General features: G+C 46.3%; 1 protein-coding gene across 3 annotated transcripts in view; it reads left to right on the plus strand.

Moving 5' to 3' along the window:
- Nucleotides 1-15,801, plus strand: part of LOC109868990 (serine/threonine-protein kinase N1) — a 54,378-nt gene that overhangs the window by 28,693 nt on the left and 9,884 nt on the right. Inside the window, exons 1-5 of one of the 3 annotated variants that reach the window (XM_031830772.1) lie at nucleotides 2,614-2,869; nucleotides 10,586-10,780; nucleotides 11,028-11,133; nucleotides 11,283-11,431; nucleotides 11,822-11,942. In XM_031830772.1, the coding sequence (XP_031686632.1) occupies nucleotides 2,798-2,869; nucleotides 10,586-10,780; nucleotides 11,028-11,133; nucleotides 11,283-11,431; nucleotides 11,822-11,942 (643 nt within the window). In that variant the 5' untranslated portion in view covers nucleotides 2,614-2,797. Of the gene's footprint in view, nucleotides 1-2,613; nucleotides 2,870-10,011; nucleotides 10,147-10,585; nucleotides 10,781-11,027; nucleotides 11,134-11,282; nucleotides 11,432-11,821; nucleotides 11,943-15,801 lie in introns of those variants that run through there. The other 2 variants (XM_031830776.1, XM_031830770.1) reach the window with 2 other exon arrangements.

Raw genomic sequence — 15,801 nt, forward strand, 5'->3', positions numbered from 1 at the left:
ATAGCCCTTAACCTGTCTAGGACTCCGCAACAGCCAGTGAAAGTGCAGGGCGCCAAATTCAAAACAACAAAAATCTCATAATTAAAATTCCTCAAGCATACAAGTATTTTACACCATTTTAAAGATAGAAGTCTCATTAATCCAGCCACAGTGTCTGATGTCAAAAAGGATTTACAGCGAAAGCACCACAAACTATTGTTAGGTCACCACCAAGCCACAGAAAAACACAGCCATTTTTCCAGCCAAAGAGAGGATTCACAAAAAGCAGAAATAGAGAGAACCTAACCTTTGATCTTCATCAGAATGCACTCCCATGAATCCGAGTTCCACCATAAATGTTTGATTTGTTCGATAATGTCCATCAGTTATGTCCAAATATCTTCTTTTGTTAGGGCGTTTGGTAAACAAATCCAAAAGCGCGTTCAGGTCGCGTCGGACGAAAAGTTCAAAAAGTTCCGCTACAGCCCGTAGAAACATGCCAAACTAAGTATGGAATCAATCTTTAGGATGTTTTTAACATAAAACGTCATTAATGTTCTAACCGGACAATTCCTTTGTCTGTACAAATGAAGTGGAGCGTAGCTACCTTTCACGTGAGCGCGCCAGACCGAGGCTGTGGCACTCTGCCAAACCACTCACTCAAAGAGCTCTTATGAGCCCCTCCTTTAGAGAAGAATCCTCAAAACAGGTTCTAAATAGTGTCGACATCTAGTGGAAGCCTTGGGAAGTGAAACATAACTAATATCCCACTGAGTTGAAAAACTACAAACCTCAGATTTCCCACTTCCTGGTTGGATTTTTTCTCAGGTTTTTGCCTGCCATATGAGTTATGTTATACTCACAGACATCATTCAAACAGTTTTAGAAACTTCAGAGTGTTTTCTATCCAAATGGACTTATTATATTCATATTCTAGCTTTTACAGCTGAGTAGCAGGCAGCTTAATTTGGGCACGTTTTTCATCCAAGCTATCCAATACTGCCCTCTACCCCAAAGAAGTTAAGCTTCACGGTTGTTTTTGTATTGTTTATTGTTTTTGTCAGCGTCATCCTAATAAAAAGGAATATGTACGCTCACCACGCAGCGCTTTGGTCTACTTCTTTCAACGGCCGTGACAGGGGGGCTTGCCTGTTTTGTATGTTATTTTGGCATTAATACGTGTCACATATCAATTTGGTACCTTGGGTCGAGTGTTGGCACCAACTCACGAAACCCCCGTTGCTCAATCATGTGAAATGGGGCCTTGTCTTTGCAGATAAGTTGTAACCGCAGCTGTTATCTCCTTCCATCTCCGTGATTCTTTGCCATATGGTGTGCCGCGGGCATAAGCCGCTTGCAACGTCTGAGTCGGGGGTTTGTTTTGAGCACTCAACTGTACTTTTTTGGGTCTCATCCGTAGACTCTCTCCGTACTGTTTCACATGATTCTTGTGTATGTGGTAAAAGAGGTTAGTGGTGTTTTGAGCCTGTTTTTGGGACCGGCCTACGGCATATTTTGCAGAGAACAGTTTTCTGGTCCTTGTCAGACTTTTCATACCCAAACCAACCTCCATGCGACCTAAGTTCTTGAATGGACCTTCAATGCTGCAGAACTGTTTTGGTACCCCTCCCCAGATTTGTGCCTCGAAACAATCCTGTCTCGGAGCTCTACGGATTACTCGTTCAACCTCATAGCTCAGTTTTTTCTCTGACATGCACTGTCAACTGTGTGACCTTATATAGACAGGTTTGAGCTTTTCCAAATCATGTCCGATAAATTGAATTTACCACAGGTGGACTCCAATCAAGTTGTAGAAACATCAAGGATGACCAATGGAAACAGGATGCACCTGAGCTCAATGTTGAGTCTCATAGCAAAGGGTCTGAATACTTATGTAAATAAAGTATTTCTGATTTTTTATTTGTAATAAATGAGCAAAAATGTATAAACCTGATTTCGCTTTGTCATTATGGGGTATTGTGTGTAGATTGAAGAGGGATGATTTATTTTTATCCATTTTACAATAAGGCTGTAATGTAATAAAATGTGGAATAAAGTTAAGGGGTCTGAGTACTTTCCAAAGGCACTGTACCTAGGGTTTACATAACGGAACATCAATCTCCTTTGACGTGCTGGACTATGTGCTTTTTAAACACGATGGGGAAGCTAGGAGAGATGGAAGGAGAAAGCGCCAGGATAATTTTCTAGACTTCCCACTCCCTCCCTCCCTCTACTTTCCTCCTTCCCTTCATCCGTCAGGCCTTATCTGAGCTGGGGGAGGATGAGTGATGTAGTCGCGCTAGTGCCTCTCTTGTCTGTTTTCTCTCGCTCTCTCCCTCCCCCTACCTCTTTTTCTCAGTACCTCTGTTATTATGCCCTCTGGTCATATTTTCTTTCACACACAATGAGCACATAGAACTGCTCTCCTCTCTCTCTGATGTTCAGTCTCTAGACTGACCCTGCCTAAATGAATGTTTACAATTACACACTCTTGCACTCTCTCCCTCTCGCTTTTTGGCTCTCTTTCCTGCTCTCTCTCTCTTTCTCAAAGACCAGGATGCTGTGCAGGGTAGAGATCTGTCACACTCTCTCTTTTTTTCTTCTTTCCGTCTGTCTAAGGGCTCGCGTTCTTTTCTCGTCTCTCGACCAGGCAGCCTTTTCCCTCTCTAGTTCCCCTGTTGTTTCCTTTTTCTCTCTCTTCCCTTTTGAAGAGGGAAGTTGGCGGTGTGTTTGAGCAGGGAGAGATAAAGCAGTGCTCTAGGGGGGAGACTTTCAGAGAGAGCGGTATAGGAAGGGAGGGAGCAAGAGAAGGGGGGTGATGGCGAGCAAAGAGGCGATGGGGGAGAGCCCGGGGGAGCGGTCGGAAGACAGCGGTCCCCCTGACACAGCGGTAGGGTTCAAAGGGCATGTATGTACTGTGCTGTACTGTCTGTGTGTTGCTGTAGTGGGTGTTTGTGCCTTCTTTCCCATGGCTGTGGGTCTGTCTGTCTGTGTCCGTCAGTCTGTCCGTCCAATATGTGTTTAATTTTGTGTCTTGGTACATTCAATTCACAAGTGTCTGTATTTTTGAGTTTCTGGGTCTCTCTTGTTTATGTCAGTTTGCCTTACAGGCAGCTGTTTACTTGCTTTATTGTCTGCTTACTATTCTTTCCCTCCATGTCCACTTCTCATAATGTTTTTTAAATTGCTTTCTATTTTCTGTCTCTAGTTGAATGACTGGGCTATTTCTCCTCTTGTCTGGGTCTCTCTCTCCTCTTTGTCCTCCTGGCTACATTTGTTTTGTCCTCCGTCCGTCTCGTTCTGTCCTCTCTCTCTCCATGTCACATTGGCCCAGCTGTGCGTCATCTGCCTCTCTCTTCCTGTCCCCCTCGTGCTGTTTCTCTTTGTTTGTGTTGGCTTTCCACTTCCCCTCTCTCTTTCACTCAGCATGCTCCCTCTCTTTCTCTCTCTGGCCACTTGTCCTACAGACATTATCTGTCTCTTTCTTTCACACTGCTCGTCCTGGCTCCCTCTTTCACTTGCATTCTGTGTTCCCTCTGTCTCTACTTATCCTAGAATCTTTTATCTCACTACTCTCGCTCTCTCATGGTCCTCTACTAGTCTGGCCGCCTTTCTGTCTCTCTCTCCCTTCATCTCTCTCTCTCTCATTACTGCAGGGCTGGAGCCACTGAGAGACATACGGGCAGTAAAGCTGCAGGTGTGCGCTCTCGTTCTCTTTCGCACTTGTGCCCTGCCTCCCTCCGTCTCTTTCTCCAAGCCCTGGGGATGACATGTTCTTTCCACTTGTTTTCCCTGTCTCTCAACGTCTTCTCATCCAGTTTATACGTGGTAACTGGTTATTCCCTGCTGTTGCAAGTAGGCGAACAGACAGATGTGACCATGTTGCACTTGATGAGAGGGAAAGTTGATAAGGCGTACTAAGTTAGTACAGAAACCCTATTTCAAAAAGCAGCCATTGTACCTGCATACGCACACATTTTTCTGTATACAGTGGGGCAAAAAAAGTATTTAAAAATCCATAAAATCACATTGTAGGATTTTTAATGAATTTATTTGCAAATTATGGTGGAAAATAAGTATTTTGTCACCTACAAACAAGCAAGATTTCTGGCTCTCACAGACCTGTAACTTCTTCTTTAAGAGGCTCCTCTGTCCTCCACTCGTTACCTGTATTAATGGCACCTGTTTGAACTTGTTATCAGTATAAAAGACACCTGTCCACAACCTCAAAAAGTCACACTCCAAACTCCACTATGGCCAAAACCAAAGAGCTGTCAAAGGACACCAGAAACTAAATTGTAGACCTGCACCAGGCTGGGAAGACTGAATCTGCAATAGGTAAGCAGCTTGGTTTGAAGAAATCAACTGTGGGAGCAATTATTAGGAAATGGAAGACATACAAGACCACTGATAATCTCCCTCGATCTGGGGCTCCACGCAAGATCTCACCCCGTGGGGTCAAAATGATGACAAGAACGGTGAGCAAAAATCCCAGAACCACACGGGGGGACCTAGTGAATGACCTGCAGAGAGCTGGGACCAAAGTAACAAAGCCTACCATCAGTTACACACTACGCCACCAGGGACTCAAATCCTGCAGTGCCAGGCGTGTCCCCCTGCTTAAGCCAGTACATGTCCAGGCCCGTCTGAAGTTTGCTAGAGAGCATTTGGATGATCCAGAAGAAGATTGGGAAAATGTCATATGGTCAGATGAAACCAAATTAGAACTTTTTGGTAAAAACTCAACTTGTCGTGTTTGGAGGACAAAGAATGCTGAGTTGCATCCAAAGAACACCATACCTACTGTGAAGCATGGGTGTGGAAACATCTTGCTTTGGGGCTGTTTTTCTGCAAAGGGACCAGGACTACTGATCCGTGTAAAGGAAAGAATGAATGGGGCCATGTATCGTGAGATTTTGAGTGAAAACCTCCTTCCATCAGCAAGAGCATTGAAGATGAAACGTGGCTGGGTCTTTCAGCATTACAATGATCCCAAACACACCGCCCGGGCAACGAAGGAGTGGCTTCGTAAGAAGCATTTCAAGGTCCTGGAGTGGCCAAGCCTGTCTCCAGATCTCAACCCCATAGAAAATCTTTGGAGGGAGTTGAAAGTCTGTGTTGCCCAGCAACAGCCCCAAAACATCACTGCTCTAGAGGAGATCTGCATGGAGGAATGGGCCAAAATACCAGCAACAGTGTGTGAAAACCTTGTGAAGACTTACAGAAAGTGTTTGACCTCTGTCATTGCCAACAAAGGGTATATAACAAGTATTGAGAAACTTTTGTTATTGACCAAATACTTATTTTCCACCATAATTTGCAAATAAATTCATTAAAAATCCTACAATGTGATTTTCTGGATTTCTTCTCTCATTTTGTCTGTCATAGTTGAAGTGTACCTATGATAAATTACAGGCCTCTTTCATCTTTTTAAGTTGGAGAACTTGCACAATTGGTGGCTGACTAAATACTTTTTTGTCCCACTGTGTGTGTTTTGTGTGTGTGTGTGTGTGTGTTCACCAGCCACGGCCCCATACATAGTGTGTGTGTGGGAGATGGTGTGCGTGTGTGTTTATACACTGTGTAGACTGCCAAGAAGTGGGAGCACAGAGAGAGAACCTGTCTGTTTACCTCATGAGAGGCCCTCTGCTCTAACTGTATACTGACTGTACTGTCTCCCTCATCAAGACATCGAACACACTCCCTCTGGATGTAACACACACACACACACACAGTCACACACACACTCCTGTCAGAGAGACTCTGTGTAACATAAAGACGGGTGTAATAAATACCTGCTCTTTATTTGGGACCGGCAACCAGGACACACAGACTCTGTCAGTGCCGCTGCTTTGGCGCCTTGATCAAGTTTTTCACTGAAGTTTGTGTATGTCTGGTGACCCTAGAAGACTTCCCAAGATGGACGACCTGTGAGCTCCGTTACATCACAATGGAATGGAGTCGCTGGGGAGGGTCAATGGTTCACGGCGGTGTATCTGGGTTCTCTGGCTTCACACACACACACACACACACACACACACGACGGGATGAAGTATGAGTCCAGTCAGTACACAGATCACACCCTCTACAATAACAATTCCCTGGCAATGGGTCATAGGTGTCGACACACTCCAGAGACCCGCTGTAATGTAGAGAGTTTAAGTCAGGCCAAGGGAGGGGGTTTTGGTGTGTGAGTGAGTGTCAGCTTTCTGCGTGTGTGTGTGTGTGAGCGTGGGCGACAGTATCTCGTGCCAGTAGTGTGTGTTGACAGTATCTCTGTTCAAATCGTTATCTCGGATCAGGAAGTTTTCCATGGTGACATTCTAATGCACTCTGACCATGTTCTCTCCTTCTGTTCAGTTCCGTCTCTTCTCTGTCCTCCACTGGTCTTATTGAATTAGCCTCTATTAACTAGCCTATAGCTAATGGCACCACTATCTATTGAATTAGCCAGTCATGACCTCTATGCACTAATAGGTACTAACTGCATTGGGGATACCTGATGGCTACTTATTACACATTGGTGCAGTTGTAGGAGCAGCAGGACAACTTGCAGTGTTGATGATGATATAGGCCTAATTCGTTTGCCATTTAATTTGAGCTCTGGTGGTGCAGTAACTGGAGTGGGACGAAGTTGCCCTCAGACACTGATCTAAGGTCAGTTTTGAGTTTTTCCCACTAATGGTCAAGGTCAGGATTTGGACCTAGCTGATCCTAGATCTGTGGCGAAGGGCAACTTTTACCCACAGTAACCTCACACACTAACCCCCCCCCCCCCCCCCCCCCACACACTCTATATATAAAGGACATCGCTTTGTGGTATCAAATCAAACTTTTATGTCACATGCGCCGAATACAACAAGTATAGACCTTACCGTGAAATTCTTACTTTCAAACCCTTAACCAACAGTGCAGTTCAAGAAGAGTTTAGAAAATATTTACCAAATAATCAACCTTGGCCTTCCTGTGCAAAGGGCCAGCTCAGCTAACCTGGGTACCAGACTCTTTCTACATTCAACAACACTGGTTACATCATTGCCTAGCCAGTCGCCACACTGATGTGGTTAGACAACAAGTTTGCTAAAGCAGAAACAGACTGGCAACACAGCTCCAGTTCAGACATCCTGTGTACCAGACTCTTTCTGCGTTCAACAACATTGCCTTGCCAGCACACACAACAACACCAAGTTCCTGAAACAGACATGAGTTCAGTTCAGGTTCTAGGCCTATGATGTGACAGAAGTAGAACACAACAAAGCAGCACAGTCATGCTGAAACCAGTCAACTCAACACCCACTGCCTTCTACACTACAGTACAGTGTATCCCTAACCAGGCTAACAGTACAGTGCAGGGAGTGCACCAGCCAGTCTGCAGAGCGAGAGGTTTTCTCGCCTCGCTCTCCTCCTCCATGCTTTACCGACTCAGCAGCAAACTTTGTCATCTTTAATTCAGGTCGCGTCGGCCCGAAGACCTTGCAACCTCCCACCCACTCAGTCTGGGCCCGGAGCACCTCCCCTGGATCCTAGAGCCACACTAACTGCTAGCATTAGCCTCTCCTATCATATCAGATGGATGTTGGCGCTAGCTAGCCATTAGCCCCAGGGTTCTAGAGTGAGTTCACTAGGAACCACAGGCTGAGAGTGCTACGGGCCAACTTTAGGTTAGCCGCTCCTATCATATAAGATGGATGTTGGCGCTAGCTAGCCGTTATCCAACTGATATGATAGGAAGAGGCTGAGGCGCTAGCTAACCGTTGACCTTTTCCTGTCATATGATCTGGATGAGGCACTTGCTAACCATTAGCCTCCCTTCCTCCTTCTTTCCTGTAATGTGAGCTGACAGCCGGGGCAAGGATGCTCTCTTGCCCTCTGCTCTGCTCTGCTTCTCCTCCCTCTTGTTAAAGAGTAGCGGTTAGCTTTTAGTGGCCACGGCACTCAGTCCGGTGCACATTATGAACTCAGGAAGTCAAAGGTCAAAAAGGCACATCCTCCCATACTTATTTGAATGGCCCCGTTCCAGTAGTTTTGAAGTGTGTCCTTCCATCCTTCGATAAGGTAATCACTAATCACAGATGTAACACGTTTTGATTGGTGAAAGCCAAGGGTTCACAACTTTCCCACTCTCAGCCATGTCTATTAGTTGCTAGGTTTCCATCAAATTGGAAAAAGTTTTTCATGAGAATATTCTAAAATCTGCATAAAGAAAATATGACAATTTTCTCACCAGTTGTGTTTCCAGCAAACTGTCTTATTGCAGATAAAAATCAGTGCGTGATGACGTAGTGCACACACAATTAACTTTTTTGCTTAAGTTTTAAATAATTAAAGAGCAGCAGTAAAATAACAGTAGCGAGGCTATATACAGGGGGTACCTGTACAGAGTCAATGTGCGGAGGCACCGGTTAGTCGAGGTAATTGAGGTAATATGAACATGTAGGGTTATTAAAGTGATTTATTGATAGATAATAAACAGACAGCAGCAGCGTAAAATAAGGGGGGAGCGGGGAGAAATGCAAGTAGTCTGGATAGCCATTTGATTAGATGTTCAGTAGTCTTATGGCTTGGGGATGCTGTTTAGAAGCCTCTTGGTAGCAGAGAGAACAGTCTATGACTAGGATGGCTGAAGTCTTTGACAATTTGTTGGGCCTTCCTCTGACACCGCCTGGTATAGAGGTCCTGGATGGTAGGAGGCTTCTCCCCGGTGATGTACTGGGCCATACGAGCACTACCCTCTGTCGTGCTTTGCGGTCGGAGGCCGAGCAGTTGCCGTACCAGGCAGTGATGCAACAAGTCAGGATGCTCTCGATGGTGCAGCTGTAGAACCTTTTGAGGATCTGAGGACCCATGCCAAATGTTTTCAGTCTCCTGAGGGGAAATAGGTGTGTCCTCTTCATGACTGTCTTGGTGTGCTTGGACCATGTTAGTTTGCTGGTGATGTGGACACCAAGAAAGTTGAAGCTCTCAACCTGCTCCACCATAGCCCTGTTGATGAGAATGGGGGCATGCTCGGTCCTCCTTTTCCTGTAGTCCATGGTCTTGATCACGTTGAGGGAGAGGTTGTTGTCCTGGCACCACCCGGACAGTTCTCTGGCCTCCTCCCTATAGGCTTTCTCGTCGTTGTCGGTGATCAGGCCTACCACGGTCGTGTCATCGGCAAACTTGATGATGGCGTTGGAGTCGTGCCTGGCCGTGCAGTCAATGTGTTTGCATTGCATTTTCAACTCTACCGGTAGTTTTGCTGTTGCGTTAAATAGCGAACGTGCCCACTCTGGTCTTGGTATGAGCGCTATAGTCAACAGCTCGCAGATACAGTACGGGTAGGCTACACGATGAGATTAATGGATAAGCTCAAGAATGTTTTTATTTGTCAAAACGTCAGTCAAGCATCGACGATCATGTCACCAGAATTAGACCCTCAACATTTATTGGAATGGAGCATCAAGGTCCATACCTTTCGCTTTCACCACCCTGTGAAGTTCATAACATATTTCATCTGTAGCCTAATTTAAACTGCAGGGATACTAGGGTCGTAGTGCGAGGACCACACAATATGTCATCGCGTGACTCCCAAGTTTACTTCCAAATGATGGTTATTGTATCCATATTTGCACATAACGGCGTTTCCACCGCCATTTCTCGCATAATACATTTTACAGACACAAAAAGGTCCCACCATGTCGAACGGACAAATTATCTGTCGGCATTTATAAAATTGTACCGACACTTCCTGTTTCCATCACAGCTGTCGGGTTTTAATATTTAAAATGTTATATACGCTATGACTTTACTCACGTAAAAACAGTGGATGGAAACATGGTTAGTCATTTACTTCAAAGAAGACAGGATGGAAGGATGCATTTTAGTATGTTTGGAACGGGGCCCTCTCTCTCTCTCCCTGATAGCAGAGCTACACAGGCAGGAAACAGGGAGGGCCTGAGCTGGTGTGGGACGGATATCCTGTCCCCCCCTAACGTTACTCCTCTACAACCCCGACTATCTTTCCCTTTCTGTTTCTCTACTCCAACTCAATGGGCCTTGGTGTGGTTTTAGCAAGCGGTGTCGTCAGAGGTTCTCTGTCGCTGTGGTCTGGCGGTTGTAATTTGAAGGTGAAAGGGGACTATGTGTTGGTATGGCGATGGGCTGTTTGAGGACGACGACAGCCAGGAGGTGATGTATTGTATACTGTTTTAGGGGGGACAGGGCTGTGATTTCTCTAGCAGTGATTCACCCTGTCTCCCGCTGGTTCCCTGATTGTTTGGCTGGTTTGCTGGCTGACTTTCTCCCTGAGGGAATTGCAGCTTGTGGTAACTACTGTGTCGATGACTGTACAGTCAAGCTCAGATTTAGAGCTCAGAACATTGGCAATTTCAGGGGGGACTGTGGACTGGAGAGATGTGAAGTCTTGAGCGTTGTAGCTAGCTATCATCCTCCTGAAATATGTATCTGGCCTGCGTTTGAGTTTTCTACAAACACATGCTAATATTTTTTCTATCCTCTCCTTCCCATTTCCTTCCTCTCCCTCTTTCTGTCTTCTGTTACCCCCTTTCCTCTCTCTCCTTCCCTTTTTTCACCCCTCATCCTTCCGCTCCCTCTTCCCCCTATCCAGAGTGACCCAGGTGGGCTGTCCGTCTTAGAGCAGCTGGGTCTGGACCAGAGCTCAGACTTCTCAGACACCACGGTGCAGCAGCGTCTTGATGAGCAGCGGGAGAAGATCCGCAGGGAGATCAGGAAGGAGCTGAAGATCAAGGAGGGGGCTGACAACCTCCGCAGGGCCACCACCGATAAGAGGAATGCCTCCCAGGTAGGATAGGTTTTCTCCCCTTACACTCTTAGTTTAACTCCCCCCTCTTACAATGTAATATAATAGTTTTTGTTTCATTTTGTGTTTATTAGGTTACCTCAAATAAAGTGTAGGGCATTGCATATAAGTAAACATAGTGACACAACACGAAACATTATGCATTCACTGATAAGCATTGATGTAAAGTGCTATCAGCATAGGAAAGGTGCTATATGAATGTCATCGGTTGTTGTGTCTTATTTATTAGGTGGATTCCCAACTGCGCAGCTCCAACCGTAAGCTGGAAGACCTGCATGCTCAGTTACAGGAGCTGGACGCTCACATCATGGTCAAGGGAGGAGACGACAACAAGGGTATGTTTTTAGACGATTCCATTTGTTTTATGGGTCACCCATGCATAGTCATAGCCAGGCTATGGAGATGTTGGTTGCCATGGTAGATTTACCTCAAGGTGTTGTGTTGGTATTGCAATGACAACATGTATCTGACCTTTGACCCCCAGATGACCCACCCCAGTCCCCGGGGGCAGAGAGCCGCTCGTCAGCAAGCCAGGACCGCATTGCCGCCCTGGAGAGACAGCTCAACATCGAGCTCAAGGTCAAACAGGGAGCCGAGAACATGATTCCAATCTATGCCAACGGATCCACCAAGGTACTGTCCTCTCTAACCAACCATCTGCTGATTCATCCCCTCTGTACTTACCGCACCTCTTTCCTCCCTCCCCCATCTGCTGATTGTCCTTGTGTCCTGTCACTTCAGGTCTCTGATTGTCCTTGTTCCTATGCCCCGCTTAAATGCATGCTGCTCCTTAATCTACAGTGATCTGATTACACAGAAACTGGAAAAAGCAACATGGTGGATTCATACCAGAATTGAGCTTTCACCTGCATACGTATATCACATCAGTGTATATCACATCAGTGCAGATGCAGAAAAGGAAAGAAAGCAATTTAGACTTAAGATGATTCATCACATCTTCTACTTCCTGTCATGTGACCCGAGTCTTGACTTCCTGTGTCTTTCTCCTCCTCCTCCAATCAGGACAAGAAGATGCTACAGACTGCACAGCAGATGCTGCAGGACAGCAAGACCAAGATCGACATCATCCGCATGCAGATCCGCAAGAACGTGCAGGCCACTGAGCACACCGAAGACCTTCAGGGTAGGACAGTGTATACCTGTCTGGTGGCCCTCTCTCTCTCTCTGCCCGTCTGTCTGGGCGGCCCTCTCTCTCTCTCTGCCCATCTGTCTGGGCGGCCCTCTCTCTCTCTCTGCCCATCTGTCTGGGCGGCCCTCTCTCTCTCTCTGCCCATCTGTCTGGGCGGCCCTCTCTCTCTCTGCCCATCTGTCTGGGCGGCCCTCTCTCTCTCTGCCCATCTGTCTGGGCGGCCCTCTCTCTCTGTGCCCAACTGTCTGGGCGGCCCTCTCTCTTTGTGCCCATCTGTCTGGGCGGCCCTCTCTCTGTGTGCCCATCTGTCTGGGTGGCCCTCTCTCTGTGTGCCCATCTGTCTGGGCGGCCCTCTCTCTCTGTTTGTCTGTGTCTCTGTCCGTTTATTTGTCTGATTTGCAGGTCAACACTTTGCCACTGTCCAACTGTCTGCCTGCAAAATGTATCTATCTATTTTTGACAGTGGAGATAAAATGTGTCTCGGAGGTACAGGTTTTGTCTGTGAGGCTGGAAGGTTGCCAGCACATTTCACTTTACCTCAGTCCGTCAAATGGCATTTCAGTCAAAAGTCCATAAATACTGCCCAGCTCTGACCTCTCCCCATGTACAGAATGTTAATCTGCCTCCCCCTGCGTAGCCAACTAGCCGCGTATCTGTCCAGACTGAGACGAGGCTAACAGTAAACAGATCAATACTCTACGGCCTCAGAGACTGTCTGGATGGTTCTCTCCTGGAGTGAGGAGGGCAGCGAGACTCATTGACATCCCGTGTGTGTGTGTCTGTCTCTTGCCCTCTCAAAGCTGTGGGCTCAGCAGAACCTGGAGAGAACACGCATACAAACGCTTTTGCACACAAACACTGACTTTCAAAGTACATGTTACACACACACACACACACACTAGCACTCATCGTGCATTATGAGTTAGCAGGCGATGGATGGATCTCAGTGGCAGCAGGGCACATGAATGGGCCTTTATGGGCCCTCCATCCTCAGGAAACAGATAATGGAGTCATCTGGAGAAGAGAGGGATTGATGGAGGTCAGGAGAGGGAGATGGAAGGAAAGCAGTAAGGAGGAGAGGGGAACTGAAAGTTATTTGGAGGGATTTTAAGGATAATGTAATGTAATAATGTATTCCTATGAGCAGGCGTTAACTGGTGTACTCATCTGTACCCAACAGAGCTCTGGCTAGTGAGGATAGTGTATTCCCTATGGAATATGTCTAACAGGTGTTTTCCTCGTCACTGGTTAGAAGCAACTTCTTTAACTTTCAAATGGAGACATGTATATATATTTTTTTTCCATTTTTTTTTCTCACCTTTATTTAACCAGGTAGGCAAGTTGAGAACAAGTTCTCATTTACAATTGCGACCTGGCCAAGATAAAGCAAAGCAGTTCGACACATACAACGACACAGAGTTACACATGGAGTAAAACAAACATACAGTCAATAATACAGTATAAACAAGTCTATATACGATGTGAGCAAATGAGGTGAGATAAGGGAGGTAAAGGCAAAGAAAGGCCATGGTGGCAAAGTAAATACAATATAGCAAGTAAAATGGGCTAAATTATACGTGGGCTATGTACAGGTGCAGTAATCTGTGAGCTGCTCTGACAGTTGGTGCTTAAAGCTAGTGAGGGAGATAAGTGGTTCCAGTTTCAGAGATTTTTGTAGTTCGTTCCAGTCATTGGCAGCAGAGAACTGGAAGGAGAGGCGGCCAAAGAAAGAATTGGTTTTGTGGGTGACCAGAGAGATATACCTGCTGGAGCGCGTGCTACAGGTGGGTGATGCTATGGTGACCAGCGAGCTGAGATAAGGGGGGACTTTACCTAGCAGGGTCTTGTAGATGACATGGAGCCAGTGACGAGTATGAAGCGAGGGCCAGCCAACGAGAGCGTACAGGTCGCAATGGTGGGTAGTATATGGGGCTTTGGTGACAAAACGGATTGCACTGTGATAGACTGCATCCAATTTGTTGAGTAGGGTATTGGAGGCTATTTTGTAAATGACATCGCCGAAGTCGAGGATTGGTAGGATGGTCAGTTTTACAAGGGTATGTTTGGCAGCATGAGTGAAGGATGCTTTGTTGCAAAATAGGAAGCCAATTCTAGATTTAACTTTGGATTGGAGATGTTTAATGTGGGTCTGGAAGGAGAGTTTACAGTCTAACCAGACATCTAGGTATTTGTAGTTGTCCACGTATTCTAAGTCAGAGCCGTCCAGAGTAGTGATGTTGGGCAGGTGCAGGCAGCGATCGGTTGAAGAGCATGCATTTAGTTTTACTTGTATTTAAGAGCAATTGGAGGCCACGGAAGGAGAGTTGTATGGCATTGAAACTTGCCTGGAGGGTTGTTAACACAGTGTCCAAAGAAGGGCCAGAAGTATGCAGAATGGTGTCGTCTGCGTAGAGGTGGATCAGAGACTCACCAGCAGCAAGAGTGACATTATTGATGTATACAGAGAAGAGAGTCGGTCCAAGAATTGAACCCTGTGGCACCCCCATAGAGACTGCCAGAGGTCCGGACAGCAGAACCTCCGATTTGACACACTGAACTCTATCAGAGAAGTAGTTGGTGAACCAGGCGAGGCAATCATTTGAGAAACCAAGGCTGTCGATTCTGCCGATGATGATGTGGTGATTGACAGAGTCGAAAGCCTTGGCCAGATCAATGAATACGGCTGCACAGTAATGTTTCTTATCGATGGCGGTTAAGATATCATTTAGGACCTTGAGCGTGGCTGAGGTGCACCCATGACCAGCTCTGAAACCAGATTGCATAGCAGAGAAGGTATGGTGAGATTCGAAATGGTCGGTAATCTGTTTGTTGACTTGGCTTTCGAAGACCTTAGAAAGGCAGGGTAGGATAGATGTAGGTCTGTAGCAGTTTGGGTCAAGAGTGTCCCCCCTTTGAAGAGGGGGATGACCACAGCTGCTTTCCAATCTTTGGGAATCTCAGACGACACGAAAGAGAGGTTGAACAGGCTAGTAATAGGGGTGGCAACAATTTCGGCAGATCATTTTAGAAAGAAAGGAACCAGATTGTCTAGCCCGGCTGATTTGTAGGGGTCCAGATTTTGCAGCTCTTTCAGAACATCAGCTGACTGGATTTGGGAGAAGGAGAAATGGGGAAGGCTTGGGCGAGTTGCTGTGGGGGGTGCAGTGCTGTTGACCGGGGTAGGGGTAGCCAGGTGGAAATCATGGCCAGCCGTAGAAAAATGCTTATCTAAATTCTCAATTATAGTGGATTTATCAGTGGTGAGAGTGTTTCCTATCTTCAGTGCAGTGGGCAGCTGGGAGGAGGTGTTCTTATTCTCCATGGACTTTACAGTGTCCCAGAACTTGTTTGAGTTAGTGCAAATTTCTGCTTGAAAAAGCTAGCCTTGGCTTTTCTAACTGCCTGTGTATCATGGTTTCTAGCTTCCCTGAACAGCTACATATCACGGGGGCTGTTCGATGCTAATGCAGAACGCCATAGGATGTTTTTGTGTTGGTTAAGGGCAGTCAGGTCTGGGGAGAACCAAGGGCTATATCTGTTCCTGGTTGTAAATGTCTTGAATGGGGAATGCTTATTTAAGATGGTTAGGAAGGCATTTAAAAAAATAAATAACCAGGCATCCTCTACTGACGGGATGAGATCAATATCCTTCCAGGATACCCCGGCCAGGTCGATTAGAAAGGCCAGCTCACTGAAGTGTTTCAGGGAGCGTTTGACAGTGATGAGTGGAGGTCGTTTGACCACTGACCCATTACGGATGCAGGCAATGAGGCAGTGATCGCTGAGATCTTGGTTGAAGACAGCAGAGGTGTATTTAGAGGGCAAGTTGGTTAGGATGATATCTATGAGGGTG

The sequence above is a fragment of the Oncorhynchus kisutch genome, linkage group LG1 (genome assembly GCF_002021735.2).
Source record: "Oncorhynchus kisutch isolate 150728-3 linkage group LG1, Okis_V2, whole genome shotgun sequence".
Lineage (NCBI taxonomy): Eukaryota > Metazoa > Chordata > Actinopteri > Salmoniformes > Salmonidae > Oncorhynchus > Oncorhynchus kisutch.